The sequence below is a fragment of the Tilletiaria anomala genome, assembly GCF_000711695.1.
Source record: "Tilletiaria anomala UBC 951 chromosome Unknown K437scaffold_31, whole genome shotgun sequence".
Lineage (NCBI taxonomy): Eukaryota > Fungi > Basidiomycota > Exobasidiomycetes > Georgefischeriales > Tilletiariaceae > Tilletiaria > Tilletiaria anomala.
The window spans coordinates 1-25,741 of NW_013546991.1; the positions used below are offsets into that span (position 1 = coordinate 1).

General features: G+C 58.9%; 8 protein-coding genes across 8 annotated transcripts; 4 read left to right on the forward strand and 4 right to left on the reverse strand.

Moving 5' to 3' along the window:
* Window positions 1–1,418: 1,418 nt before the first annotated feature.
* On the forward strand, window positions 1,419–4,590 carry K437DRAFT_290533 (copper amine oxidase; the record flags this gene model as incomplete). The annotated part of the gene is made up of 9 exons (XM_013388296.1): window positions 1,419–1,694; window positions 1,743–1,987; window positions 2,065–2,810; window positions 2,900–2,964; window positions 3,047–3,260; window positions 3,353–3,482; window positions 3,559–3,879; window positions 3,944–4,419; window positions 4,484–4,590. The coding sequence occupies 9 exons, from the start codon at window positions 1,419–1,421 to the stop codon at window positions 4,507–4,509; spliced, it is 2,499 nt and encodes an 832-aa protein (XP_013243750.1). The 3' UTR covers window positions 4,510–4,590.
* A 241-nt stretch (window positions 4,591–4,831) lies between these two features.
* On the forward strand, window positions 4,832–6,239 carry K437DRAFT_290534 (aldolase). Its single transcript, XM_013388297.1, has 3 exons — window positions 4,832–5,078; window positions 5,169–5,318; window positions 5,389–6,239. Exons 1-3 carry the CDS (start codon window positions 4,971–4,973, stop codon window positions 6,178–6,180), a joined length of 1,050 nt encoding a protein of 349 aa, XP_013243751.1. The 5' UTR covers window positions 4,832–4,970; the 3' UTR covers window positions 6,181–6,239.
* A 60-nt stretch (window positions 6,240–6,299) lies between these two features.
* Window positions 6,300–9,303, reverse strand: K437DRAFT_267908 (uncharacterized protein; the record flags this gene model as incomplete). The annotated part of the gene is made up of 6 exons (XM_013388298.1): window positions 6,300–6,712; window positions 6,810–6,919; window positions 6,994–7,113; window positions 7,224–7,533; window positions 7,618–8,874; window positions 9,033–9,303. 6 exons carry the CDS (start codon window positions 9,301–9,303, stop codon window positions 6,300–6,302), a joined length of 2,481 nt encoding a protein of 826 aa, XP_013243752.1.
* A 502-nt stretch (window positions 9,304–9,805) lies between these two features.
* Window positions 9,806–11,810, forward strand: K437DRAFT_255918 (putative sterol carrier protein). Its single transcript, XM_013388299.1, has 5 exons — window positions 9,806–9,848; window positions 9,960–10,281; window positions 10,359–11,010; window positions 11,118–11,300; window positions 11,412–11,810. Exons 2-5 carry the CDS (start codon window positions 10,247–10,249, stop codon window positions 11,676–11,678), a joined length of 1,137 nt encoding a protein of 378 aa, XP_013243753.1. The 5' UTR covers window positions 9,806–9,848; window positions 9,960–10,246; the 3' UTR covers window positions 11,679–11,810.
* Window positions 11,674–16,464, reverse strand: K437DRAFT_255919 (uncharacterized protein). The gene is made up of 4 exons (XM_013388300.1): window positions 16,156–16,464; window positions 14,118–16,077; window positions 12,296–14,056; window positions 11,674–12,163 (listed from the first exon to the last, which is right to left on the reverse strand). The coding sequence occupies exons 1-4, from the start codon at window positions 16,345–16,347 to the stop codon at window positions 11,997–11,999; spliced, it is 4,080 nt and encodes a 1,359-aa protein (XP_013243754.1). The 5' UTR covers window positions 16,348–16,464; the 3' UTR covers window positions 11,674–11,996.
* Window positions 16,465–18,431: 1,967 nt separating this feature from the next.
* Window positions 18,432–21,090, reverse strand: K437DRAFT_100482 (uncharacterized protein). The gene has a single exon (XM_013388301.1). It carries the CDS (start codon window positions 20,873–20,875, stop codon window positions 18,590–18,592), a length of 2,286 nt encoding a protein of 761 aa, XP_013243755.1. The 5' UTR covers window positions 20,876–21,090; the 3' UTR covers window positions 18,432–18,589.
* A 784-nt stretch (window positions 21,091–21,874) lies between these two features.
* On the forward strand, window positions 21,875–23,380 carry K437DRAFT_255923 (deoxyribose-phosphate aldolase). Its single transcript, XM_013388302.1, has 2 exons — window positions 21,875–22,449; window positions 22,517–23,380. The coding sequence occupies exons 1-2, from the start codon at window positions 22,024–22,026 to the stop codon at window positions 22,943–22,945; spliced, it is 855 nt and encodes a 284-aa protein (XP_013243756.1). The 5' UTR covers window positions 21,875–22,023; the 3' UTR covers window positions 22,946–23,380.
* Window positions 23,381–23,554: 174 nt separating this feature from the next.
* K437DRAFT_255924 (uncharacterized protein) lies at window positions 23,555–25,343 on the reverse strand. The gene is made up of 6 exons (XM_013388303.1): window positions 25,236–25,343; window positions 25,075–25,141; window positions 24,882–24,991; window positions 24,781–24,819; window positions 23,940–24,697; window positions 23,555–23,825 (listed from the first exon to the last, which is right to left on the reverse strand). Exons 1-6 carry the CDS (start codon window positions 25,314–25,316, stop codon window positions 23,729–23,731), a joined length of 1,152 nt encoding a protein of 383 aa, XP_013243757.1. The 5' UTR covers window positions 25,317–25,343; the 3' UTR covers window positions 23,555–23,728.
* Window positions 25,344–25,741: the final 398 nt, after the last annotated feature.

The window sequence follows — 25,741 nt, forward strand, 5'->3', positions numbered from 1 at the left end:
AGGCTGCATGTAGCAGAGAGGTCCAAGCGTGAAAGTATTCATAAGGAGCAACGCTTGTTTTCCAATCCGGCGGTGATGTGAATGACCGACGATGGGTGGCTCCAAGAGGTGACTGGAGGGTTCTGATCTCCATCTACTTCTCCCTTCGGATCCGTCGGCCGACTGCTGGGCTGCCCCGTCCCTGCTGGCTTTCGGTCTGGTTGCCTTCCGGCCGAGAGACATCCCGCCGCAGACAAGACTCGATCAATCCCCAGGATTGTTACTGCCTAGCCTTGCATCTGTTACTCTTGTTGGGTGCTGTGCATGGCTCATCACCCGACCGACACCTCCATCGCTCGTCTTCTCTCAGCCATGTGCTTCGAGGCTCTCGCTTGTGATTGAGCAGGTGCCGCTGGTGCTAGCCAGCCACTTTGTATCCATTCGATTGGCGCGGATCATCAGCTAGCATATACATTTGGCATTTGCCAGATCTCCCATTCACCAATGATTGCTGATGATGGGCGCGACGCTGTTCGCCCCGCTGGCACGCACGTTCTACTGTCCGGGATTTACAGATATGGTCCCGCAGTCAACTTTAATGGCTCTCCTCGTAAACAAAGAATCCGTCGGCGCATGCGTGTCGATGAATACTGGAGAACCTCCTGGAATGGCACGTAATGCACAGCTGATCGCATTAAGCCATCATCAAGCACCCATCAGAAGCGATAAGATATATGTGCAAGCAGCAAATCCAAAAATGGATCATCAATTGAGCCGTTTTAACAACTTACACCATGTCTCAGGCCATCTCAGCAGGCAGAGCCGTCAGCTTCTGCGACCACACGGCGCCAGCCGCCAGATCGACGACTCCGCTCACCAAAAGCTGCATTGTCAAATGCTTCAGATCAGCGTATCGCAGTATCCCATTCATGCCTTGTTTGCTTTGTCGTCTCCGCTCACAGGTGTTCATGTACGGCTTGGCAATCAATCGAGCCCTCGGACAGCGGGACGAAGTTCTGCACAGCTGAAACATGGGGCGTTCACGCGTATGTACATACGTCTATACATGGCAAGACGTGCGCTTCATATCCAAACAGTGTTCGCTCAGTGTTCAAGGACAATGGTCGCCCCCATGGAAACATCTCGCTGCATACGCCACCTTTTCGACTGCATCCTCGGTGGCGTGGTACCCTGTTCCATCAGTTGAGAGGCTTAGTGCACCTTATCAATTTATCAAGCATCACGACGGCCGCCACCGTCCGAGCCATTCCGTGCGGCTCTTACTGACATGCCACCGGCCAGTTATAAAGGGACTGGGTGTCTTGAGCGGCTCCCCCTATCTTGTTGCATCCCTTCTATTGCATCCCGTCTTCCCTCCCTTCCTCCGTACCTCTTCACACTTTCGTTCTGCTTCCATCCGCCCCTTTCTTCTGACGAAGATGAAGGCGGTCACCTTGACAGCGCTTTCCATCTCTCTGCTGTCTCTGTTCGCAGAAGCAGCACCAAAGGTCCCACGCGTCACGAATCCTCGCGTCTATGGTCCACAGGCATTGGCCGCCGCGCGCAAGCAAGCGGCCCAATCTCACCTGCTGTCGTCCTCCTACGCCGCCGCCCCACAAGCAGCCTTCAACGAAAAATACGCTTGCTCCGATGCCGCCACATCCTCGGCTGCTGTCATTCTTGACAGCAGGACCGTCCCAACGGACCCGGATGCGGTCAATCTGGACGCAAGCAAAACTACCGATTTTTCTGCGCCGCATGAGAACATCTGGGCCAGCCTGACGAACGACGAGGCCGCGGCGGTCATCGCATTCCTGCACAGTGACAAGGCTTCGCTCAACCTGACTGCTGCAGAGAACGCGACCAGCTGGGACAACGCGATCAGCGTTGTCGATCTGCTGCTGCCCAACAAGACCGAAGCGCTAGTGTATCTCGACAAAGGCGGTCCCAGACCCGAGCGCTGGGCCAAAGTCTCGATCATGTACGGCGCGACGGAGGAACCTTACGTGTGAGTTCTCCTCTCACGCACAGAATGTGCGAGATCGCCGTGCTGAAATTTTTGAAGGCGCCTCTTTCACTTTGCAGTGAAACAATCGCCGTCGGCCCCATCAGCACGGACAACTCAACCGAGATGGCGATCGCCAATCTGGGCTGGCAGACGTCCAAAGGCGAGCACAAGATCCGGGTATGGAACATGGACGAGGACCGTTTCCACAAGTACACGCTCAACATTTCGGCGAGCATGCAGGACGTCGTGATGGATCTCATAGGGCTAAAGGCTGTCGGCGACGACGACGACACCGCTTCCACCTGGGGCACCGACCCTGTTTGGCAGCAAGGCAATGCAACAGATCCCAAGATCATCCGATGGGTTGGCTACTGGGCCAACATCGAGGGCTTCCCTTTCGACTCGCAGACCCTCCTCCCGCAGGGCATCTACTTCGAAGTCGAGACGACCGGGCGCGACCCGTCCAAGTGGAAGGAGATGGGCTGGCTTTACAACAACGTCTACTATGAGGACAAGGCCGCTTTCCGCACTGCGTGGTCGCAGCCCGGCTTCGAGAAGGCCGCGCAGCGCAACACGTACGGCACGTGGACGGCGACGGACCGTCAGGGTGAGCCGCTAGCCGAAGACGCCAAGGCGCGGCCGGTCGTCATCGCACCCGAGGGACAGCGCTTCAGCGTCGACTCCGCGCGCAAGTTCATCCAGTGGGGCAGTTTCTCCGCGTACATGGGCTTCTCAAGAGACACGGGACTGCGCCTATTCGACATTGCTTACGATGGCCAGAGGATCATCTACGAGCTCGGTCTCGATGAGGCAATCGCATCCTGTGAGTTTGCGCGCGGCCGTCTTCGCTGAGCAGCTGCTGGGTGCGCCGTAGCTTACCGGCCACCGTGTGGATCCATCGCTCCTTGGCAGACTCTGGAAACGATCCTGTGCAAGCCGGCACGAGCTACCTGGACACGTACTACTCGTTTGGCGCGGTGAGCTCTCGCGTACGCACCTGCTTGGGCAAAATCGGCAATGTGCTGATCGTGATGCTTCTTCTCCGATTTGACTCATCAGTACGCTTTCGAATTGGCGGAAGGCTACGACTGCCCAGCCGGAGCGTACTTTTTCAACAGCACCTTCCACGCTGAAGAGCAAAGCCGGACGCACCACAACTCCATTTGTGCCTTCGAGATGCCGATGGACTACCCGATTCAGCGTCACTCGTCCGGAAGCTACATTTCCATCACCTCGAATGTCGCTCTCATCATCAAGAGCGTCTCGTCTGTTGGTGAGTGAGCGGCTGCGTGCACCTCAGCGCTCTGTGTGAGTATCTTATTTCTCATTTCTCTCTCTCTCTCATGCCAACATCCTCATACACAGGCAACTACGATTACAGTTTGTCGTACATCTTCTATTTGGACGGAAGTATCGAGACTCGTGTGCAAGCGAGCGGGTACATCCAGGCCGCGTTCTATGCCCACAACGAAGACTTTGGCTACCAAATTCACGAGTGAGCCCTTTGTCCAGATCCCTTCGCGACGGCTACCTTGGTCACTCATGGGCTTTGCGCTTTCTTTAATTTTTAGTGGCCTATCCGGAAGCATGCACGACCACGTACTATCCTTCCGCCTCGACCCAGATATCCTCGGCGTCAACAACACGTTCGCGAAGCACAGCATTGTCCCGGTCAACCAAACCTATCCTTGGTCGCGCGGTATCTCACGACCCGGTATGAAGATGGTGCGCTCCGTCGTCGAGACAGAAGATGATGGTGCACTCAACTGGCCAGCGAATGGCTCGGAGATGTACGTCATCGTCAACCAGGACGAGCCAAATGCGTACGGCGAGCCACGTGGATTCAGGATCATGCCTTCGCTAGGCAGCGGGCATGTCGTCAACATCCAGGAGTAAGTCCATGTGGCCCGTAGACCCGAGACTACGGATCAGCAGCTGATTCTCACCTTCACGCAGCTCTCCGAACCTGCTCAAGTCGCAATCATTTGCCACACATCCTCTTTACGTGCTCCAAAGGAAGGACTCGGAGGCGAGCTGCGCGTCCCCTTGGAACAACTACGATACCGGGAACCCGATCATCGACTTTTCGACGTACTTCAACGGAGAGTCGCTCAATCAGACCGACTTGGTGCTGCAATTCGGCCTGGGGATGCTACACGTCCCTCACACTGGCGACTTGCCCAACACAGTCCAAACGACCGCACAGGCCTCAATCATCTTTTCGCCGCACAACTACCTGCTTAGCGACCCGTCACGGCGCACGAATCAGCAGATTCGACTCGATTACGACTCGAGCAACGCGAGGGTCGTTTCCAACATCGAGCGCTTCGGCGCGTCCCCTGCGCCGAACTGGAAGTACAACCTCAGCGACGCATACCCGACGCTGCAGAACTACCGTGGCGATGTAACGGTGCGCAAGTTCCCATACGATCGTGAGTCACAGCGAGCCAAGACGCGGAACGTGGGTGTTGCTGACGTGTGACGATGGCATTACAGCTCTGCAACCGTTTGGTGATACGTAATTGATCGTGCGAGATTCTTACATCCCTCCTTTGCACACTGTAACTACTGCAATCTGCTATAGAGATCGAACGTCTGCAATCATCGACTGGTTGGCCGTTTTCGTAGCGTACCTCACCTGGCTGGGGGAGAGCGCAGTCTCGGCCCCTCGAAGCCCTCTGTGCAGCTGACTACTATGTACAATGTGCGCGAATAACCGCTCCAAGCCTACTGTTGCTTCTCGGCCGAGATGCTTTGGTCCAATGCATCTGCTTTTGGCTGCAAGATCAACGTCTGGTACACACACTCTTTACCCCCCCCCCGCGGTACCTTCATGCTTGACCATGTATTTCGATTGCTGCAACGTGTCATTCATTGGATCCTCTTCTTTAACGTGTACCGTTAACAAAGTCTCGCCGTTGAGTCGAGCTATCTGCTCTTGTTGCATGGGTTGTCTTCGACATCTACACAGCTCGACCTGGGCATGTTGCGGCAAAGCCTCAGACGCCTAGTCGCCGATCAGCGAGGCACAGCATGCTCTCAGATCCGGCGAGGATTGGCCACTGTGGCAGGCCAAAGAAATTTCGTCAAGGTGAGAAGACGCCCAAAGCCCATGAACTGGGTACTCAGAGCGAGTAGGACTGATGGTTACGGACTTGGTATACATTCTGAACGGCCCCAGATCGTCGAGGTCTCTCCGCGAGACGGTCTGCAAAATGAGAAAGCCATCGTACCTACGGAAACGAAGGTCAAACTTGTGAATTGGCTGCTCAAAGCCGGGGTATCTGTGGTCGAGGCAGGGTCGTTTGTCAGCCCGAAATGGGTGCCGCAGGTAAGTGACTACGGAGTTTGCGACCGTGCCAACTTTCTCTCGGGCGACTTACCTCATTCGCTGTACACAGATGGCCGATACTCCACAGGTGATCCAGGAAATGCAAATCAAGTCGGGTGTCTCGTATCCAGTTCTCGTTCCGAATGCAAAAGGGCTCGATACGCTCCTATCCATTTTGTCTTCTGACAGCTGGGCTACACGCCAAAAGCCAACGGACGAAATCGCGATCTTCACCGCCGCCACCGAGTCATTCACCAAAGCGAATACCAATTGCACCATTGCCGAATCGCTTGAACGTCTCTCGCAAGTGACGCAGCGTGCGCGAGATAACCAGCTCAAAGTACGCGGATACATCTCCGTCGTTGCCGGCTGCCCGTACGAAGGTGCAGTCGACGCAAAGCGCGTGGGCCAGATCGCCAAGGAGCTGCTCCAGATGGGCTGCTACGAGGTTAGCCTGGGCGACACGGTCGGTGTTGCCACCCCGCCCGAAATGATTGCCGTCTTGGATGCGTGTGTCCAAGCGGGCGTGCCCGTGGATGCGCTCGCTGCACACTGCCACGATACCTTCGGCATGGGCTTGGCGAACGTCTTGACGATGGTGCGCGCGGGCGTGCGCACGGTCGACTCGTCCGTCGGTGGACTAGGCGGGTGTCCGTACAGCCCGGGTGCGACAGGAAACATTGACACGGAGAGTGTCGTGTATGCGCTGCACAAGGAGGGATACGAGACAGGGATTGACTTGTCAGAAGCAGCCAGAATTGGCGATTGGATCTCCAACGCAATCGGGCGCTTGAACAGCAGCAATGCGGGGAGAGCGATCATCGCCCGGGAACGATTGCAAAAGGAGAAGGCCAAGCTTTGATCACCGCTGTGGCGGGGGTTTGCTATTGTTGTACGATGAATGAAATGATATAATGCTACAAATACTGTGCTTGTTTGATTGCTGATTCTCCATCATACTCCGCTGTTCTCTGGAAAGGCTTAAGCGGGGAAAGCATTGCCACGCGTAATCGACGCAGGCTTCTTGCACACTTTGCTCCGAAGCGCTGACTCGATGGCGACCAGAGCTCGATTGAGCGTCTCGACCTCACAGCCAGCGACGTCGGCGCCAATCTCCAGCACGAGCTGCAGCTCCTCTGGGAGCTGCCCATCGTCCTCGTGCGGGACAGGCATGACGTACGCACGGTATGCCTGACCGCACTTGAGCCGCCCGTCTGCCCCAAGAGACGACGACAAAGACGCGGACGCTGGCACGGAGTGCGGTGAATCGTACAGGCTGGCCATCGCTCGTTGCAAATGCTCTTCCCGCGCTTGCAGCTCTCGCGCTGCTGTTGAGCTCGGGTCGCTCGTGCGCGAGCTGGCTGGAGATGTAAACTTGAGGAAGCTTTGCGTCTCTGTGTCCAACCATTCAGGATATGGCATGACCCACGATCAGTGAGACATCCTTGCCGAACAACCAGGAGGACAGCGTGTGTTTGCGAACGAGCTCACCATTTGCGTTGCGTGCTCGGTGCATGACAGCTTCGTTCTTGAGTACTAGAGTGTCTTCCGCGTGGTCTAAAAACGCGTCCAACTGCTCTTCGCTCATATCGAGGACATCGCTGAAGGCGCAGAAGAATTGTTGTGCAGTCAGCGATACAGCTCGGCAAACGAGGAAATGGATGCCTGTTCTCACCAAGATGGGTTATATGCCGCGCTTGGGTCCGCCTCCATCGCAGCTGTCACTTCTTGCATTGCTCGCAGCCACACATTGAGCTTCGGCATTCCTGCAGAGGGTCCGTCCTGGTGTTCATAGCTAGGAGCCGGTCGAGGGTTGAGGAGTACAAGCACAAGTGATAACAGTCAGCGTGTGGCCATGCAAGACGATAGGAGAGCAGCAGCAGTGCAAAGGTATCCAGCCCTCACCGTTTGCGGCCATCAAGCCCGTAGCGCATCTTGAGCACGACGACAATCGCAGCGACGAGCAGAACTTCTCTGGGCATCGCCCACGTCTTTTTGCTCAGCGTACTCTTGACGAGCGGTGCATTCCAACGTGTCTCCGCAGCGCTGCCCGCGGCATCCATGTTGTTCTCGCCGTTGCTGCCCACATTTTCCTTCGCTTCCGCTGCCGCGTTGGATCTGTCGAGGAGCGCTGCAGCACGCGCGAACTCGACAGAAAGATGAGGGAGAAAATCGCAAAAGATGAGCAGCGCCTTTGCCGCAACGTAGACGGAAGCTGCGAGCGAGCAGGGTCCAAGCAATGCATTGTGCGCGTAAGCCCCTCTTTGAAAAAGAAACAAACTTCTCCATTTGAACTTACGCGGCAAGAGCATGCGGCGCGTGCAGCTCCACAGTACCGGCGCGACATTCAGCGGCGGGAGGCGGATGTTGGTGACGGCAGCGATTTGGCGCGCGAAGCCGCGCACGGCGGCGTACAGCGCCTCAGAGGGAGGCACGCGCGCCGCGTCGAGGCCGAAGTGGCGCACGGCGGACGCGTTGAGTTGGTGTACCAACGCACGCGGGAGGTGCTGCTGCGCGTCGAGGTACGGGAGGCGGCGAGCCAGCAGCAGGCGCCGCAGGTCGCCCAGATGCAGCGGGATGCGCAGCGTCCAGAGCGAGAGGTACAGGATGCAGAGCGTGTTGTCGAGCAGGGCCGAGCGCTTGGCGATGCTCGCGTACTCGCCCAGTGGATGCCCGCCGCGCGCCCGGCCGCTGCTGCGTTTTTTGTTGCTGCTGCGGCGGCGGCTGCGCTCAGAATTCGTTGTTTCAGCCTCGATGGAATACGAGGAAGAAGAAGCGAAGCCACGGCTCGAGTAGCCGCCGTGCTTGGAGGAGGCACCGTCCGTTGTGGCCCCTTGGTCGACGCTGCTGTCCGTTTCTTCCGAGTTGGAGGCTGCGTCCGATTTGGCAGGAGGGCGTCGGAAGCCGGTGAAAACGGATACTCGCCGGGGTGCGCGTGCGCGCCCCTGAAGGTGTGCTGGTTTGCGTCGACGCGCGGACACATCCGAGCGTGCCTGCGACTCCAAATCCGAGTCAGGGTGCAAGTCGACATCGTCGTCTGTGTCGGGAGCGATGCTCGACTGCTGCTGCCGTTGGTTCTGGCTTTCTAGCCGCTGCTTCTGGCGAGCGTGGAGCGCCGCAAGGGTCGCCTCGATTGCGCTGCGGGACCGGCTGCGCGAGCGGCTGCGGCCGTGACTCCTTCGACTGGAGCTCGGGCTGTGCTGGCTGCTGCGGTCTGTCTCCGCTCCATGTGAGGTATAGCGCGTGGACGACGCGAAAGAGTATGCGGAGTGCCCATCGTCATCGCCGTACCCGTCGTCCACGTGATGCGGGTGCGGCGACAGCGGCGGGGAGACCGGGTCCGCGACGGGCATGGCGCTGAGGCGGTACCGCGCGGGCTCCGGCGCGTCGTCGTTCTCGATGATGTACAGGAAGAGAGTCCAGTACTCGCGTGCGGCCGCCTCGAGCTGGGCATGCGGGAGGCGCGGAAAGAGAGTGCGGAGCGCGTCGAGCTGCAGACGGAGCATCAGCTGCAGACACTGATAGCCGCGGAAGGCAGCGTGCAGGCCGTAGATCTCTGCAGGCAGGCGCCACGCGGTAGCAGATGGACGAGAACATGGGGTGTCTCAGCGTCGTTTCTCTTTTTCTTTTTGGGTTCTTTTGCGAAATGGATCCATTACGCGACGCTCTGCCGCGCAGGCGTGGAGAGAAAGGAGAAGGCGAACGAGTACGCACGTTTCGGCTGCTGCAGCGCGGCAGCGCGGCGCTTTTCGGCGCTCCTGTTGCTCCTACCCTTTCTGCGGTAGCGAATGCGCGTCGAGGCGCGCTCTGCAGCGCCGTCCTCGTCGTCTGCGAGCTCGTCACGGAAGCCCTGAAGCACGTGGCCGTCCTGACAGACGACGAGGCCGGACACGGCGTCGCGGCGGAAGCGGCGCGAGCCGCACTGCGGGCAGCGGGGGCGCATGCGGCGCGGTGGCTGAGGGGAAGGGTGAGCGTATGGGTCCATGTTGGGGCCTCGAGGGGGGCAGGGTAAGTGGCTCCTGCAAGTATGCAATGCCACCTGCACCTGGTGTTTAGAGAGAGAGAGAGAAAGAGAGTGTGAAGGGTGGTTAAATAATTGGTTAGAAATGGTCAACCCTACTTCCATGCTGCCAGTGATGCGTGGGAGCGGAACAGGCTGAGAGCCAGTTCCATGCTGTGCAGAACTAAGCTAGATGGTTGGGCAAATGCACCGATTCTCTGGCACATAGCCCGGCTATCCGGCTGTGTGCTGCCCGCCGGACCGCCAAACAGCGCCTCGACTGTTTCAACAGCCAAACATGGCTCCGCACCGACAGTCGTCAGACTGGGGTGTGCATGCTACCGTTATATACATATACATATATAGATACCATGCCTCATCTCTTCTCGCAGGCCAGCTTGCATACTCGTATAGACAGACAGACAAACAGACAAGCAGGCAAGCAGACGTAGTAGCAGCGGCAGCGGCAGAAATACCCCTCCTTGCCTCCCAAAGCAGACCCCTTTCCACCATGACGAACAAGGCTTACAGTGAGTCGCACCCAGGCTCCGTCGTTGCCCTCACAGTGCCGCCGCCGCCCTGCCTCGGCTTGAGTACTAACAAGAATCTGCATGGCCTTTCCCTCCCTTGCTGAACTCCAGTCGTCGGCGTTGGCATGAGTGAGTCGCATCCGCTCACTGATCTTCTTTCTTTTTTCTTCCACAAGTAGCCAGAGCTAGCCTCTGACAGACTGCACCCGCACCCTCACCTGTCACCAGCTAAATTCGACAAGCCGCGCGGCGAGCGCGACTACCCCGAACTCGGCCTTGAGGCCGCCGTGAAGGCGCTCATCGACGCCGGCGTGACATATGACGACGTCGAGACCGTCGCCGTCGGCTACGTCTACGGCGACAGCACCTGCGGCCAGCGCGCCGTCTACCAGCTCGGCATGACCGGTGTGCCCATCGTCAACGTCAACAACAAGTGCGTCGCATTTCCATCATTGTCGTGGCCAGAAAGACTGACACGCAACGGTGCTTTTCTTTGGCGCTCCTTTGCAGCTGCTCCACCGGCTCCTCGGCGCTGGCGCTCGCCGCGCAGGCCGTCCAGGCGGGGCAGGTCGACTGCGCCATGGCGCTCGGCTTTGAAAAGATGCAGCCCGGCTCGCTCTCCAATGCATTCAGCGACCGCGCGGCGCCCATGGAGGGCACCATTTCGCAGCTCTACGAGATTGAGGGCGAGAAGGAGTACGTCACTGAAGATTTTGGCCCATTTGCGGCGCGCATCTTTGGCGCAGCCGGCCAGGAGTACTGCGAGCGCTACGGGGCAACCTGGGACCACATCGCCGCCATCGCCGCCAAGAACCACCAGCACTCCAAACACAATCCTTACGCCCAGTTCCGTACGACGCCCTCGGCGCAGGACGTTGCCAAGGCGCGCAAGGTCACCCGCGAGGTCACGTTGCCTATGTGCAGCCCGACATCCGACGGTGGCGCCGCCGCGATCATCTGCAGCGACGCCTTTGTCCGCAGGCACAACCTCCAGGACCGCGCCATCGAGCTCGCCGGTCTCGGAATTGCGACAGACAGCGTCAGGCTCTACGAAGACCGCAGCCGCATCGAGCTCGCCGGCGCCGACATGAGCCGTCGCGCCGCTGAACGCGCGTACAAGCAGGCTAACATCGGCCCCAACGACGTCCAAGTCCTCGAGCTGGTGAGTCCGTGCGCCCCGCTCCTCATCTTCCCTCTTCTTCCCTTCACGCCGCAGTCCTGGCGCAATAGTTCCTCCCCCTCACACAGCGGTTTTCACCCTTCCTTCAGCACGACTGTTTTGCACCGAACGAGCTCGTCACTTATGAGGCCCTCGGCCTCTGCCCGAAAGGCCAGGCGCACAAAATCGTCGAGCTCGGCGACAATACACACGGTGGTAAGTGGGTCATCAACCCGTCAGGTGGCCTCGAGAGCAAGGGCCACCCGCTCGGCGCGACCGGGCTCGGGATGGCTGTGAGTAGTCTTTCCTCCTTTCCATTTCTCCCCCGCCGCCGAGTTCTTGGATAGACAGACGGGCGGACGGACTGACTGGCGCGCGCCTTGCCACCCGACCCGCCTGCGCAGTTCTATATGGTCCACCAGCTGCGGGGCACCGCCGGCCCGCTGCAGGCGAAGAACGTAGAGCACGCGCTGACGCACAACATCGGCCTTGGCGGCTCATGTGTCGTCACCGTCCTGCGCCGGCCTGCGTTCTTCCAACAGGGTGCGTACGACCCCAAGAAGCTTTTCGGCTATAATGTTGGCTACGAGACGCAGCGCCTTACCGAGGCAGAGCTCGACAGGGCCAAGAGCAAGAAGGCCTACTCGGATTACCTTCCTGCCAAGCTCTAGAACCGCGTAGACGGGTGCCGCGCGTAGAGCCAGAGAGTTATATCGTCCTGGAAGAGGAAGCAAGTGCTTCGATCCTCCGATCGGTTTCGATCAGTGTACACTAATACTTGCACGAAAATCGACATGCCTCGCATCTGTTTATTCTCCTCTGGCAGATGCTATGCGCGCTTGTGAAACGAATTGCATTGGGTTTGTAGCGTTTCTTTCATTTTGAAAAGTACCCTTTCAAAGAGATGCACGTAATCAGGCGCGCGCGCACCAATGCAGCGCGCCACCACCTCTCCTACCCCATCTCCCTTTGCGAGACACCCGTGTCTATCAATGCACGTCGCCGTTGACGAACTCCTGCTTGTAATTCACGCCCCGGGCGGCCCACATCTCCTGCCGCTCGATCGCAAGCTGCTTTGCCCATCGGCGCTGGCGCGGGTGCGAAATAAGGTTGATCGAGTTGCCAAAGAACGGCTGCAGATCTCGGATGTCGTATTCTATCGAGCAGCACGCAGGTGTGAGCGAGAGCGGCGGCCCGGGAGGGGGAGGGTTGGAGTCAGCGCAGCTGTTCAAGACACCAGAGCTATACCAACATCGCTGCGGGGCAGGGAAGCGAAGGGGACATTCACCTCTTTCATACTCGAGCGCCTGCAAACAAAGCTCGAAGCGATCCAGATCCTTGACCAGCTTGCTCTCCTTCGTAATCCGGTCCTCATACTCCTGCCACAACTTCTCGATCCGCAGCGCCGCAGGCGATGACTCGAGCAAATCATGCACGTAGTAATCGATTGCCTCGCGCTCCCGCCGCAGCTTCTCCTCCTTCGGCACGTCATCCAACGGCGTCAGGTCGCCCACCTCTGCTTCGGCAAGGTCGTGGACAAGCGCAAGCATCACGCACTTTCCAATGTCAATGTCGTCCGCAGGGCACAGCATTGCGAGCAGCGCCATCCGGTACATGTGGTCCGCGATCGACTCAGGCCTCTTCACTCGGTGGTGCAGCCAGCCGGTGCGTTTGTTGAGCTTGAGCATCTGCAGCCGGTGCATGAACTTGAGCGTCTTCTCGATATCTTCGCTTTCCTCCTCCCCTTTCTCCGAGACGGCGAAGCTTTTGTCCGGTTCAACATCGAACAGCTTCAGCGCCTTGGGCATGTGTGCTGGATCAGGCTGCAGCACGGTCGAAGACGAGGTTGGTGGCGGCGGGGGCACGTATTCCGGGCGAGGAGATCGCCGAGGCGAAGAAGAGGCACTCCCAGCGCCAGCCTGGATTCCGGCAAGGATCGCCACCGGTGCCTTGAGAGACGGCACGCTACTTTTCACCTCTGGGTCAACGCCGGAGGCCAGACAAGCACCTTGTGCGGTCAGCTGACCGAATGCAAAGCCTTTTTGAGATACGCTGCCGGGTAGCACCTGATCTGTGGCGTTTTTGACCATAGAGCGCGAATGCTCGGCTTGAGCCTGTTTGTCAGCCATGCGCTGAGCAATGCTGGCTTCCACTTGCCCCGCTCGCAGCGATCGAGGGCTCTCGTCCTCGATGCTCGGCAGCGAAGGCGCGCCTGCGGCGGATGGTTTGTCAATATGGGCTCTTCGCATCGCCTTCCGCAACGAAGGCACCATCATGCGTTCGTTACAAGGCAGGGACGTCTTTGGCTCCCTGTCAAAGCCAGAAGAACCATCGCGGATAATTGACGAGAAGCCAATGCCGCTCATCATCTGGATCGCACAACTGCCAGGCGAAGCCTCATCACCACTTGGCACTGAGTACGATACGTCTTCGTCCCCCTCCTCTTGCGCTCTCCGAGCCGCCTCTACCTCCTTTGCTTGCACACGATCTTTCCAAGCTGCCCACTTTTCTTCCTCTTCGTCGTTGAGTTCAAATTTAGCAACTTTACGACTCTTGCCCTTCTTCCAAAAGTCACGATGCGAGGGTGCGTGCGGAGCAAGCAGACCGCTCAATCGAGCTTCTGCATCCCCAATTGAAATATGTCCTTTGCTTGTGATGTTGCCTCTTTCCGTCTCTCGCCGCGGGCCGTCGTTCGCAGCGATCTGCAGGTTATGCAAAGCGACGCGCTTCGAGCTTTCGGAAGCAGAGTGTCGCGTGTGAAAGTCTTCGATGCGGAGAGAGCTCGGATCGAAGTTGGGCTCGGACCATTGCTGTTCCAGCGTAAGCTGGTGGGTCTCGCCGGCTGCAAGAGCTAATAGAGATCCTCCCATGGCTAGTGAGGCGGAGATGCTGGCAGGTTTCCCCTCCATGGATGCTGCTAGTGAAGGCTCGGCATCAGAAGATGAGGGATAGTCTTCAACAGCTTCATCCACCAAATCTTCCCCGAGCTTGCCTTCCTCAGCTGCGGCCTCTTCGCGCTCCACTTCTTCGTCAATCTCGAACACCGCGTCTAAAAACCAGGTAAAAAGTGTCAGGCCAAACGTTGACAGCTGTGTCGACTTCTCACTCACTGTCACTTTCGTCCACCAGCAACTCATTAACAATCTCTCCCTCCTCCTGCTGCTCATCTTCATCGACCGTGGGCGCCTGCACGTTCTCGGTCGTTTCCGCAAAAGCGACGCTTTTCCTGTGCTGCTGATCTTTAGCGCCACCCTTCTCAGCATTGTCCCGCGCCCTGCGCGTCGCCGGCTTGAGCGGTTCGGTGCCGCTGGGTGGCGGATCCCGCGGTTTGAGCACAATCTCGCCCGCTTGGCCCGCCTGCTTTTCCGTTTCGACATCTGCGATGCTCAGCTGAGCTTGACTCGGAGTGGTTTTCGACCCAAGGTGCGCCGAGCCTGGCGCGAACGTGGGTCCGCTCTCTTTCGCTTTGTGCTGCTGCTCGCTAGCCACATGGTGCAACTCAAGGGGTCTGGCGCTCCTCCCTCGCCCCCGCTCATCGCGACCCCGATCACGACCTCGGCCGCGTTCATCCTCCCCACCCTCGTCCTCCACTTCGCTGCTGTCCTCGCTATTGACGACAGAATTGACTTCCGAGTTCATCGCCGAATGGTCGCCCTCTGGGTATCGCTCCCTCAATCTCTTCTTTGCTGCCCAATCCTCAGCTGTGATCGTTGGTTGCATTGGCGGATCTCGGCCGCGCATCGCGAAGGAGGCAGAGAGGGCGCTTAAAGAAGAAACGGTTTGTATGCTAGTATGAGAGGAAGAGGCGGCATTAGCGCTGACCCCGTTGATCGCCCTTGCTCCTGCTGCCATGGGAGGGTTCCGACGTGGGAACACCGGCGCAGATGGCTGAATTGAAGTGTGCCCGGCGGGATCGTCGGATCGGGTGCGCCCCATTGCTGTGCCACCGATCTCATGGGGCGTGGGCGCGAAGTTGCCGCGCGATGATACCATACTGTGATCTTGGAGCACAGAGTGGGAAGGTGTCGCTGGATTCCCAGTCACAGTCGTGATGCTCTCATTGCTTCGCCGCCGACCAAGGCCGTGAGACTTTTCGAGAGTCCAGTGTGCTTGTTTGAAGCTACTTGGGGCCGAAGTACCCGCATCCGCCCTACCCTCCGCTTCTGCCATCAAGACCTTGCCTTGTAGCTGGGCCTGTGCTTGCATCCTCTGCAACACGTCGGCATGCTTTGCAATTAACGCTTGGATCTCCCGATCAGCCTCCGCCCGAGCCTGCTTTAATCGCTTAAGAGCGCGGCTCTCAAGCTGCGAGCTGAAGTCATTCTGATAACGAAAGATCTGGGCGGTAGGTGAGGCAGCAGATGCCCTTGTTGGGCTTTTGTACCTGGCGGATAGCGAGCTTGGCACCCCTGGAGCCGTGCTGAGACTTGGCGATGCTGGTGGAGAGTGCAGCAGTGAAGATGGAACTGGAGGCAGGCCGGAACTTGGCGTTGTAAATATTTTTACTGTTGCGGGGCTTATCTTCGAGCTCGAAGAGCGTCGCGCTCGCGAGCGTCCCCGTCCCAGAGGTAACTCCTCCTCTGGCTCCTCCTCGCCATCTTGCTCTGTCCTCGCTAGCGCCTCTTCCGACTGCGGTGCCAAGCAGATACCATAGATTGGCGAGTATAGGGAGGATTCCGTTGCTTGTAAAATCCCTTGCCCATCAAGACAGCCCGGTAAGATCCATACATGCCCGTCTGCCGGCTTGATGATCGCTGCAGATAGAGCGGCTGCCTCGCGCTCCTGGTCCTCCCTTTCTCTCGATGAGGAATTGGCAGATCCGACACTGGATTTCCGAAAAGGCGCCGCAGATGGGCTGATCGCAGGAGCTTGGTGTGGGTCTGCCTTCGACGAGCTGCTCTCTTGCAATATTGAACTGGAAGCGACCTGAAAGCCAAGAAGTCGACTCGGCCCTGAGCTTGCAACTTTGCGCACAGCATATATGATGGTATCGCAATGCTTGCACTTGAGCGCAGGACATGTTTGGCCTTTGATGCTGATGGACTCCCGCAACACTAGGGATGGATAAGACTGTTGTGACAAATGCGACGTTGAGAGGCAGATCAGTTGGAGCAAGACGGACAATCAGGGCCTCCTAGCATAACCCACCACCTGGAAGCTCTCTGAGTCGACTGCGAACAGCTGTGCCATTCCTGCTACGCCACCCTGAGAAGATATGCTGGCTTCTCCGACAGGAAGCCCCTGAGTGGCGAGTTGAACATTAAGGCAGAGACAACCATACTGCGGGCTTTGGGATGCGGTGGACTTTGAAGTCGACGCGATAAGTTCGTCCGAGGCCATGTCGCCCGCTGCTCGTTTGCCTTGGCTCAGCGTCAGGCTTGGCTTGACAGCCGCGCAATGGCCTTAGCAACCTTGAATGCAGCTGAGCACTGGCTTCTGGGTCCCCGATGATGCATGTAGCAACTTGTCAGTGAGGTGCGTAGAAGAGAAAAGAGTGTAGATTCGCTTCTGCTTTTGGTCACATCAGCGTTGACCGACTCTCTCACCTCTCATCTCCACGCTCCACACAGCGGCGCCATTTTTTCTTAGTAGCCAACCCTTACATGAATGGCGACCTCTGAAAAGCGAAATCACAGAACCAACAGCCACCACACAAATCAAACTATAACGCACTGATTGGATATATAGTCTATGTGCAGGTCAATAGATTACAAGCAGAGTGCAGCACGATGGCTGCCGCTGGCAAAACCAACGTACGAGTCCTTGCCGCGCCAGAATCCATCGCAGCTCGGGCTATTCTCATCTTCAGAGTCGAGCGTGCCCATCGAGTCACTGCGGAGTAGCAGGCTAGCATTCGTGATCTCCGCTGCCGCAGTGTCGATCGCCTCCTTCTTCATATTAGGCCCTGGAAGAAGGGACGCTAGGCGCATGCGGAGGTCGGCAGCGTCGAGAGCGTGCGGTGCCGGAATCTCTCGGTGCGCCGGAGGCGTCGGCAAGTCCATGTCCGGCTCGGTGCGAGCTTCAGACTTCGAAGCCGAGCTCTGACTGTATTCGGAACCCGATTCGGAGGATTGCCTGAGCAATGAAGCAACCAGTGTAGAAGCGAGGATGCCCTCTTCGGTTGTTGCGTCTGTTCGCGCAGCGTTCGCGTTCGCGTCGATACTCTCGGTCATTTCTTCCGTCGAGGAGATCGTCGAGTTGCGCTTCTGCGGGGACTCGCAGCTCCTTTCAGTAATGATGCTGAGCGACGGGTCCTTCATCACTGGACTCTGCGGCATGCTGGACGAAGGAAGCAGGCGTTGAAAGCCCGGAATGACGGAGATGGCACCGCGGCGCGGCGAGCAAGGCGGAAGCGGATCCCGTTCTCCGGGACCGCGCCGTGCATTTTTCGCAACACTTGCGGTAGGAGAACGGCTCGGGGGCAATGCTTCCTGGGGAACTTTTGGCTGCAGCTCTCCTACGCTTCGAGCTGCACGTAACTTCTCCAGGCGATGCTTCGCCAGAGGGATACGAGAAGGCGTCACAGGCAACTTGCGCGCGTGCTGCTGAGACACGCCAGTGTCGGCAGAGGCCAGGACGGGCTTGACCGCCTGCCGACCTCGTCGTTCTGCCAGCGTGGGCTTTGCCGGCAGCTTGGTTGGCAGCTTAGCACCAAGGTCGATACCGAGACGTTTCTCGAGCGACTTCCAGAGTTCACTGGCTTCGTCATCGGTGCGCAAGCTGCGATCATCCTCTTCATCTGAACCCGTGTGCGATGCTTGTCGCGGCGCACGCGCAGGCTTGGCTGAGGCAGTGGCCAAGGTGCGGTTAGTATGGGCTTTGAGCGGTGCTGTGGCGGTCTTAGATGGTTGTTGAGCCGCTGTGCAAGTCGTCTTGATCGCCGTCTTGCGCAAGGGGCTGCGCTGTCCAGAGGTATCGCGCGCGATCCTCAGTGGGTGGGCGCCAGCCTGGGCCTGAGTCTGGGGAGCTGAACGAGCCGAAGATGTCGCTTTGCAAGGAGTACCTCGAGATTGTAGTGTTGCAGCCTTGGAAGGGGCAGGTCGAGCAGGCGCCGTGTTGAGCCCCGCGTGCGGAGGGGATGAGCGAATTCCCAGCGGGCCTGTTGGGGCGGAAGCAGATGTTGATAGTGAAACAGCTGCTTCATGCATGCGATATCGCGCAGGCGTTGCAGCAACAGCAGTAGGCAGAGAACAAGTCCTATACTGCGGCCAAGTCTCTGCGACCGCAGCTTTAGGTGCAGGTGCTGCCCAGCTGGTGCGATCAGCATTCTGTATTGGTAGTTGAGCAGCCGCCATAGCAGAACAAGGCGGCCTCTGCTGTTGCTGCTGTTGCTCCTTTAGCCGATCGACATTCCGCTGGAGGGCGTCCGCGCGTAGCAATGCTCTCGCCTCTCCGGATGGAGCAGCAGCAGCAGCGCCGCGCGCAGGTGATGCGAGGAACGCTGCTGCAGGCTGCGGGCGAGGTGGCACCTGAAGTGCCGCGGAGCGAACCGCGTCGGCGTACGACTTCATCGGCGCGTACTTGCTCATGCTTGTCTTTGAAGACTGCAATCGCCATGAGAACCAGTCGAAGTCAGCTGGGGTCAAGTATGGACAGGGACACAGCCATCACTTACCTTAGTGTTCTTACTGGCATCACTGGATTTCCTACTGACGCAGACACTCGGTGGAGCACTGGCGCTCCCCGACGAGTCGCGCCTGAATTCAGCGCAGATGGCATAGCGACTGTCGCTGCTCTGGCTCGCGCTGCCGAGCGCTCGGCTGAGCTCTTGCGCTGCGGTCAGCGCGATGCGGCGGTACGAGTGGCCTGTGCTGCGCGACGAGGCTGAGACTGATGACGATGAATATGAAGATGCCGATGCGCGGGAGTGCTGCGTGTGCCGAGAGGACGCAGAGGTGATGGACGATGAAGATGCTCCCGATCGTAGCGCCCGCTTCCTGCCTTGTGAGCCAGAAATAGGCTGGTAGGCAGACAAGCTAGCTTTGGATGAGCTAGAATGCTGCGTCGAGCGGCTGCCGCTCTTGGGGCGCGACATCTCAACCGCCGCGACCGAGTTGGATGCGGGTTGCTGCGGATGCAGAAATGCAGAGCGGTCGCTGCGCCTGAGCGAGCTGGTTTGCCTCTGCTCACCGGCAAACTGTCGGCGCTGCGATCCCGCAGATTGCGCTACGCCGCCTCGCGGCCCACGAGCTGCACTCCACGGTTCTGATGGCATGGCGTGTCCGTGCGGCACCGGCGGCGCGGAGGCCGCTGCGACTGAATCAGACGCAGGGCCTTTCCGGCCGTTGCGCATCTTATACAGCAAGCTCTGCGTCCTGCTGGTCGCCTCAGTCCGAGGCGAGCTTGGCGCGTCTTGAACATGCCCCTGCGCCGGATCGTCACTCAACGAGCTGCCGCGTGCACGCCTCTGCAAGCGGCGACCGTGCTGCTGCTGCTGGCTTTTCGAAGCAACATCCCCATTTCTCTTTACTTCCCTGCTTTCGAGCTGGTTGTGCGAGAACGCAGCAGCATACTTGAAAGCAGCGGCGATTTTGAGCATCGGGCTCGATTGCGCACGTTGCCCTTGTCCCTGTTTCTGCTCCTGGCGCTGCACGGACTGGATCAGCCGCGGCTCTGCGCCGCATGCACCACCGCTGGCGTCGTCGCTGCCAGAGCAAGACCTGGAGATGCACGCGGGGGCGAGCATGCCGGGCTTCAAGACAATGTTGGCGCTCGCGGCGGGGTATTGGCGTACGAACGCCTGTGGGTGTGGAGCGGAGGGTAACGAGGACAATGACAGCGACGGGGGCGACGACGAGATGGCTCCCCTGAATGGGGCTGCGGAAACCTCGCTGCCGTCCGCGGCCATGAAGGAGCGCGTGAGCGGCGAAGGCGGCAGGCTCCTTCGGTGGCTGTTCGGTGCGATCGCTGTCGTCGGGTACCTGGCGTATTGCTGCATCGGCATTCCGGGCTGAGGTAATGACGGCGGCGCTTGGACTGGTGCGCTCCATCGCCAGTGCCGCAGGCGGTCTTGCTGCGCTTGGATCAGCGACGGCGACATGCCGGAGCGCGGGTCGTACTGGTCAAGACGAGCCGTGGCAGCGCTGACTGTGCGCATCTGGCGGGCATGCTGCGGCTGCGCGTAGTCCGTCGCCGCCGGCTGAGCGGGCGGGCCAGCCAGGAGGTGGGGGCTGCTCGCAGCAAGTGGCGCAGGCAGACGCAGAGGCGTCCGCCGCGCATCTGGCGTGCTCAGCGGTCGCATGCGCGGCAGGGCTAAGGGCGATAGCGCCGGGCCTCCCTGGAAGGCGGGAGCTGCCGAGCTGGGCGCCGGGCCAGGGAGGATTCGCGCGGCGGGCGGTGTTGTCGCTAGGGGGCGTATTGCTGCAGGTGGCGCAGGTGCCACTGCATAGTGGGTAAATGTCAAGGCTGGCGATGGGGATGGAGAGGAAGGGAAGAGCTCTGGTGTTAGTTGATAGCCGCCGAAGCCGTCCGGGACTGGCGCAGATGCAGAGCTCAAAGCCCCCTTGTCCGCGGGTGAGAATGTCCTGAGCTCCGACACAGGTGGGATCTTTGGCCCGTCTCCGCTTCCTGTATCTCTGTGGTCTTGGTCCTCAGCGCCCAATGAGTCCTTCTGCCGGCCCACGGGCGCGGAACACTTCCGAAAGCCATACAGCCCCCACGCGTCCTCTGGTTTGACGTCCTGCGTCCGGCGGATGCCCTGCCTGGCCAGGTGTTCCAGCACGCCTCCACTCCTACTCGTCGCGTTGGAAGTGGATGCAGACTCGGATGCTACCCGCACATGCGAAGTGAGAGCGTGCGGCCGCCTCGGTGAGTGTACGCGCAGGCGTGTGCTGAGTGACGAAGCAGGAGCCGAAGATGATTGCGACATGCTCGTTCTGGATGTGTATTGTGAGGATGAGTCGGAGGAATGACTCGTCCTCGATCTTTTTGAGGGTTGGGTCCGTCCAGCGGACGATTTGAGGCCGGATCAAAGGAGTGTGTGCAACGTGATTGGTTGAGCCTCGAGCAGTACCAAGTGCCAAGGGACGGGACTTTGCGCCCTGACGGGTCTGCTGAATCCGAGCCCGTAGATGGGGGGTTAGGAGGATGCTGTCAAGCAAGGAGCGCAAAGACCCAAAAGAAAGGAGCGTAGCTTTGATGCTGATGGTGGTGGATGGTGAAGCTGAACGAAGCGAGCAACAAGGGAGGGGGGGGGCAGGAACTTGCTTGGCACACGGTCGCTGCTGGCACTAGGTATGACGCTATGCAGGACCCTGATGGCGATCGATCTTTGGCCAAGCTGACTGGAGTGATGGCTGTTAGTCGACCCCGGTGGCACGCATCTTATCAACGCAGCAGAGCGTGCGCAGGTGCAGACGCCTCAAATGCTTGTTTCCTGCGTCTGTACGACGAGATGTGCGCCAGCGCGTGCGGGATGGTTGGCTCGAATGAGTCCTCCAGGGACTATCTCTGTGCTCGGCTGACCAGCAGCACGTTTTGACGAAGATGGAGGGGAGCAGCAGAATATCTCGCAAGGCCAGCCTGCGCGATGAACGATCTCCCAGCCGGCTGCGACGAGATGGAATGGTCGGCTGGCTGTATATGCCAACCTCGGCGTGTGGTGATAGCAGCAGCAATGGATGGAACATCTACTCTGTTCCAGTCGATCACTATCGCCCACAGTCAGCCGACTGGTGCCGTGCCGAGCAGATTAGACAGCCGGCCGAGCGCTTCCACTCTCTCGGCCGAGAATTGATTGTCAATCGAGCAAGTATCACAACCCTACCTTTAGTTCCACTCTTCAGACATGTATTTGTCGCCCATTCGGCTTTCTTGGCAAGAGACAGCCTGGGTAGAGCGGCAACTTCTCCAACGTCTGCTCCATCATCCGATACCCCCGAATCGAGCGCGGCTCTTCCCAGTCGACGTGCGTCGCCGGGTAGTTGGAAATTCAGAGCCAGAGGCAGAGCCACGCCATCTTCATATCCAAGCCAAAGCTCCAGGCCTTTGCGTCAAATTTTTATTTTATTTTTTACAATGACCTTTCAAGCGCCACTGCCGGCACACGTCGCAGCGCCCTCGACACTGGACGTGGACATCGGCTCGCTCACGGCGCTCGCGTTGCACACGCAGCCCTTGCCCGCGCTGTACCCTGTGCCGGTACTGCTGCAGGCGCTCGTCAGCGGCAGTGGTAGCGCCGTGGCGGCGCTCATCGATCACACGCTGCTGGCGCCCTCGTCGTCGCTGAGCGCGATCGATGCCGTGTGCGCCGACGCTGTCGCGTGCGGCGCCAAGACTGTGTGCGTGAACAGCAGCGTCGTCTCGCATGCCGTGCAGGCGCTGAAAGGCAGTGCTGTCTCCCCGATCGCCGTCGTTGGATTCCCGTTCGGCGCCGGCAACACCGCGGGGAAGGTCGCGGAGACGGTGCAGGCCGTCAAAGACGGCGCGAAAGAGATTGACATGGTACGTACGTGTGGCGCACCGCATTCACCTCAACCGGAGACTTGGCAAACTGATGCCATCTGAGAAGGTGCAAAACATCGGCCTGCTCAAGTCTGGCCTTTACGCAGCCGTCTGGGCAGATATTGCATCCGTCGTGCACGCCGCGGCGGGAAGCCCAGTCAAAGTGATCCTCGAGACAGCGCAGCTGACACCGCTCGAGATCGCCATCAGCTCGTACATCGCTGTCGGCGCTGGCGCGCGCTTCCTCAAGACGTCCACAGGGTACGGCGGCTGTGGCGCCAAGGCGGAGGACGTGCGGCTTATGTACGAGATCGCGCAGCGCTACGGAAACGGCAAGGTCGAGGTCAAAGCGAGCGGAGGCATCCGGAGCTTCGAGACGGTCAAAACGATGGTTGCGCATGGTGCGACCAGGGTCGGCGCGAGCGGGACCAAGGCAATTGTTGCAGAGGCCAACGGAGGAGAAGCCTCCCAGCTAGCTGCCGCAGGGTCATACTGAAATTATCCGGCATAGACTTGCAATACATTTTATTTCCAGACAACCATCTAGGGGATGCCAGGTATTCCATTCGGATTGCAGTCATTGCGCCTTTCCTTCCAATCAGCTGACTCGATTCTCAGAAACGAGGCAAGGCAGTCGCTGTCACCTCCTTTCCACTCCGTCGAAGCTGGAGGCGGGCTTGATATATGGAAGCGCTGACCCCGATGCCAATGAGGTTCAGAACGGTGCGCCGCGATTTGCTAGTTTCTGCTTCTATAACGCCTGACGCTGCGAATCGCCGAGAAAATTTTTCCAGTCTCCTTAAGAGCCTCCTGGAGCACGGTCTTGCTCGGAGCCGTGCGGGGCACCCGGCAAGTGGGGAGGGAGCAGCGAACAGCATGGGCCCGTTGCGCGCAATGGCGTTTCGGTAGACCTGTGCATCCTGGAAGCTGGACATGAACGTGACGGCTTTGCGTGCCCTCCGTGGCATCGACCGTCAGTGGTCTGGTGGAAGAGCGCGCATTGGAGCAAGTGCTTGGTTCACCCGCTGACCGACCAGGAGGCAGATGTCACACGCCACGCAGGTTTTCGTAGAAACGGCCACCTCACTCTGGGCTCAGCCTTCTGCCTGCCTGTATCTAGCTCACAAAAGTCCGAGAGCTACGATTACAAAGAGGAAAAAAGAGAGAGGGAACCCCTTCCCTAGCTTCATGCTATTCCTACGCCTGGCGCACGTGGTCTGCTCTGCTCTGTCCTCCACGCAGCATCCCGTACCTCTCTCCAGTCGAACGTAAGAATGAATCAATCGACATCCATGCCACCCTTCGCCGCAGCCTTCTTAGCTGCCAACTTGGCCTTGTACGCCTCGCGTTTCCGCTTCTTGGCCTCGGCGGTTGCGCTGCGAACCATGAAAAGAGAAGGGTGGGAGAGGGAAATAAAGCATGACGGTCAGCGCGACATGCTCTGACCGAAGCGACGCGCTCGCCAACCGGGATGCGAAGGCCGTACTCACGGATCCGACGCGCTCGTCGACGCAGCCGCCAGGCGCTCCGCGAGTGGTACGGCGATGCGCTCCTTGAGGCTCTTTGGCAATGCCGCTGCACCGCCTTTCTTGCCGCCACTGCCGCTGCCAGCAGCACCGGAAACAGCGACTGCGACACCTCTGGCGTTCCCGTTCCTCGTAGCGACAGTGCCCTTCTTCTGCGCCTTCTTGATCGCCTCTGTTCGCGCTTTCTCCGCTGCTGTTGGCCCGAGACCGAGGCGGTTCTGCAGACTCTTCGGCGCCGGAGCCGTTGGCACCGCTTTTGCTTTTGCTTTCGCCCCTGCTGCTCCTGCGGCCGGTGCGAAAGTCTTCCTGGCATTGCCACCGGTAAAAGGCTGTGGACCCGATGTATTCTGTCCCTTTGCTCTCCCTGAGTTGATATGGTTATTGCTGCCGCCCATCAGCTCCCTGCCCGCAGCTGGCGCAGCATGTGTGCCGACGTGGGTCCTGCTGCTGCCAGCTACCGGTGCACCGCGTGGCACGGGCGCAGGGCCGGGTACAATGTTTCCTGTCTCCCCGACGCGTTGGCGTGCCGCTGCGGAGACTTGACCGTTAAAGTTGGAAAATGCTGAGCTGACGGTCTCTGGCGTCGCCGCCGCCACGGACAGGACGCGACCATCAGCTAGACACCCGTTCAGCGAGTGACATGCCGCTTGGCCATCTTCTTTGCGCGCAAAGAAGACCTCGAAGGAAATGGAGGGGTAATTCAGCGAGGGAGGCGGCCGTTCCTGGTAGCACAAGATTAGAAAGAGGGAAGAGGAGCAGTCAGCATCGGGCGCATCTTTAGCATGTCCCCTAATGAAATTCTCACTTTTACGTATAAAACCTCTCCATATGGTTCCAAAGTCAACTACAGACACATCATCGTCAGTTGCTGCGGCCTTTCCTGCCTAGCGGTCAAGCATCGCCTACCTTGATGTCCTCCAGACTCGTCCCTTTCGCCACATTTCCCACAACCACTACATATGGACCGCCCGAGCCTTTGATGCTGATCGCCGCTGGCGGATAGGATGGTGATGTTTCTGCAGCGGTGAAGCAGAAGGGTCAGTTTTCGTGGGCTCAGTTCGTTCACGCACAGTCCGGCGCGCGTGCGATTTGCACATACCTGCTGGTACTGCATTGTCCCAAGCACTTGCCGACGCCATCCGCGACCCTTCTAGCCGCTGTGAGCGCTGTATATATACCAAAAGAAAGCGATCAGTGCTTTATCTGGAGGTGCTATGCTTTGAGCGTCACGCAGTGCATCCTTCGGTACGTCAGACTCACGTCGTAAGGGTCACTCCTTCTTGGCTGCCTGCCGGCGCCGCGGCCGCGCGAACCGGACACGTCCCGCATGCGAGAGTCCATATTGCAGTTCAACCTCGAGCGTGTGCCCTGCTTTCAGCTCAAACCTCGTCTGCTGTTCGTGGTTTGATCGTTGGGCCAGCTTGAATATGAGGTGCGTCAGAAGAGTTGCTTGCAGAGAAACACGTTGCAACCTTGTTGGAGATGCGGGCACAAGAAAGCAAGTCGTCCTTGGCTCGTCTGCGCGGCTCGCGGCGAGCGACGTGGGTGTGGGGTGGTTCAACCCTACTTTCGACCGAATGCATCGCTGTTGCTGTTGTGTTGCAAGTGTTCCGCCAGCAGTTGTACCGGATAGGCTGCTAGTGACATCTGCCGTGCACATGTGTAGGAGTATGGATGGTTCTTATGACGTGTGCAGCCCAGGGAGTCAACGCTGGGGATCAAAAGGCTGAGATGTAGCGATGCAACAGGGACATGCTGCAGAGAAG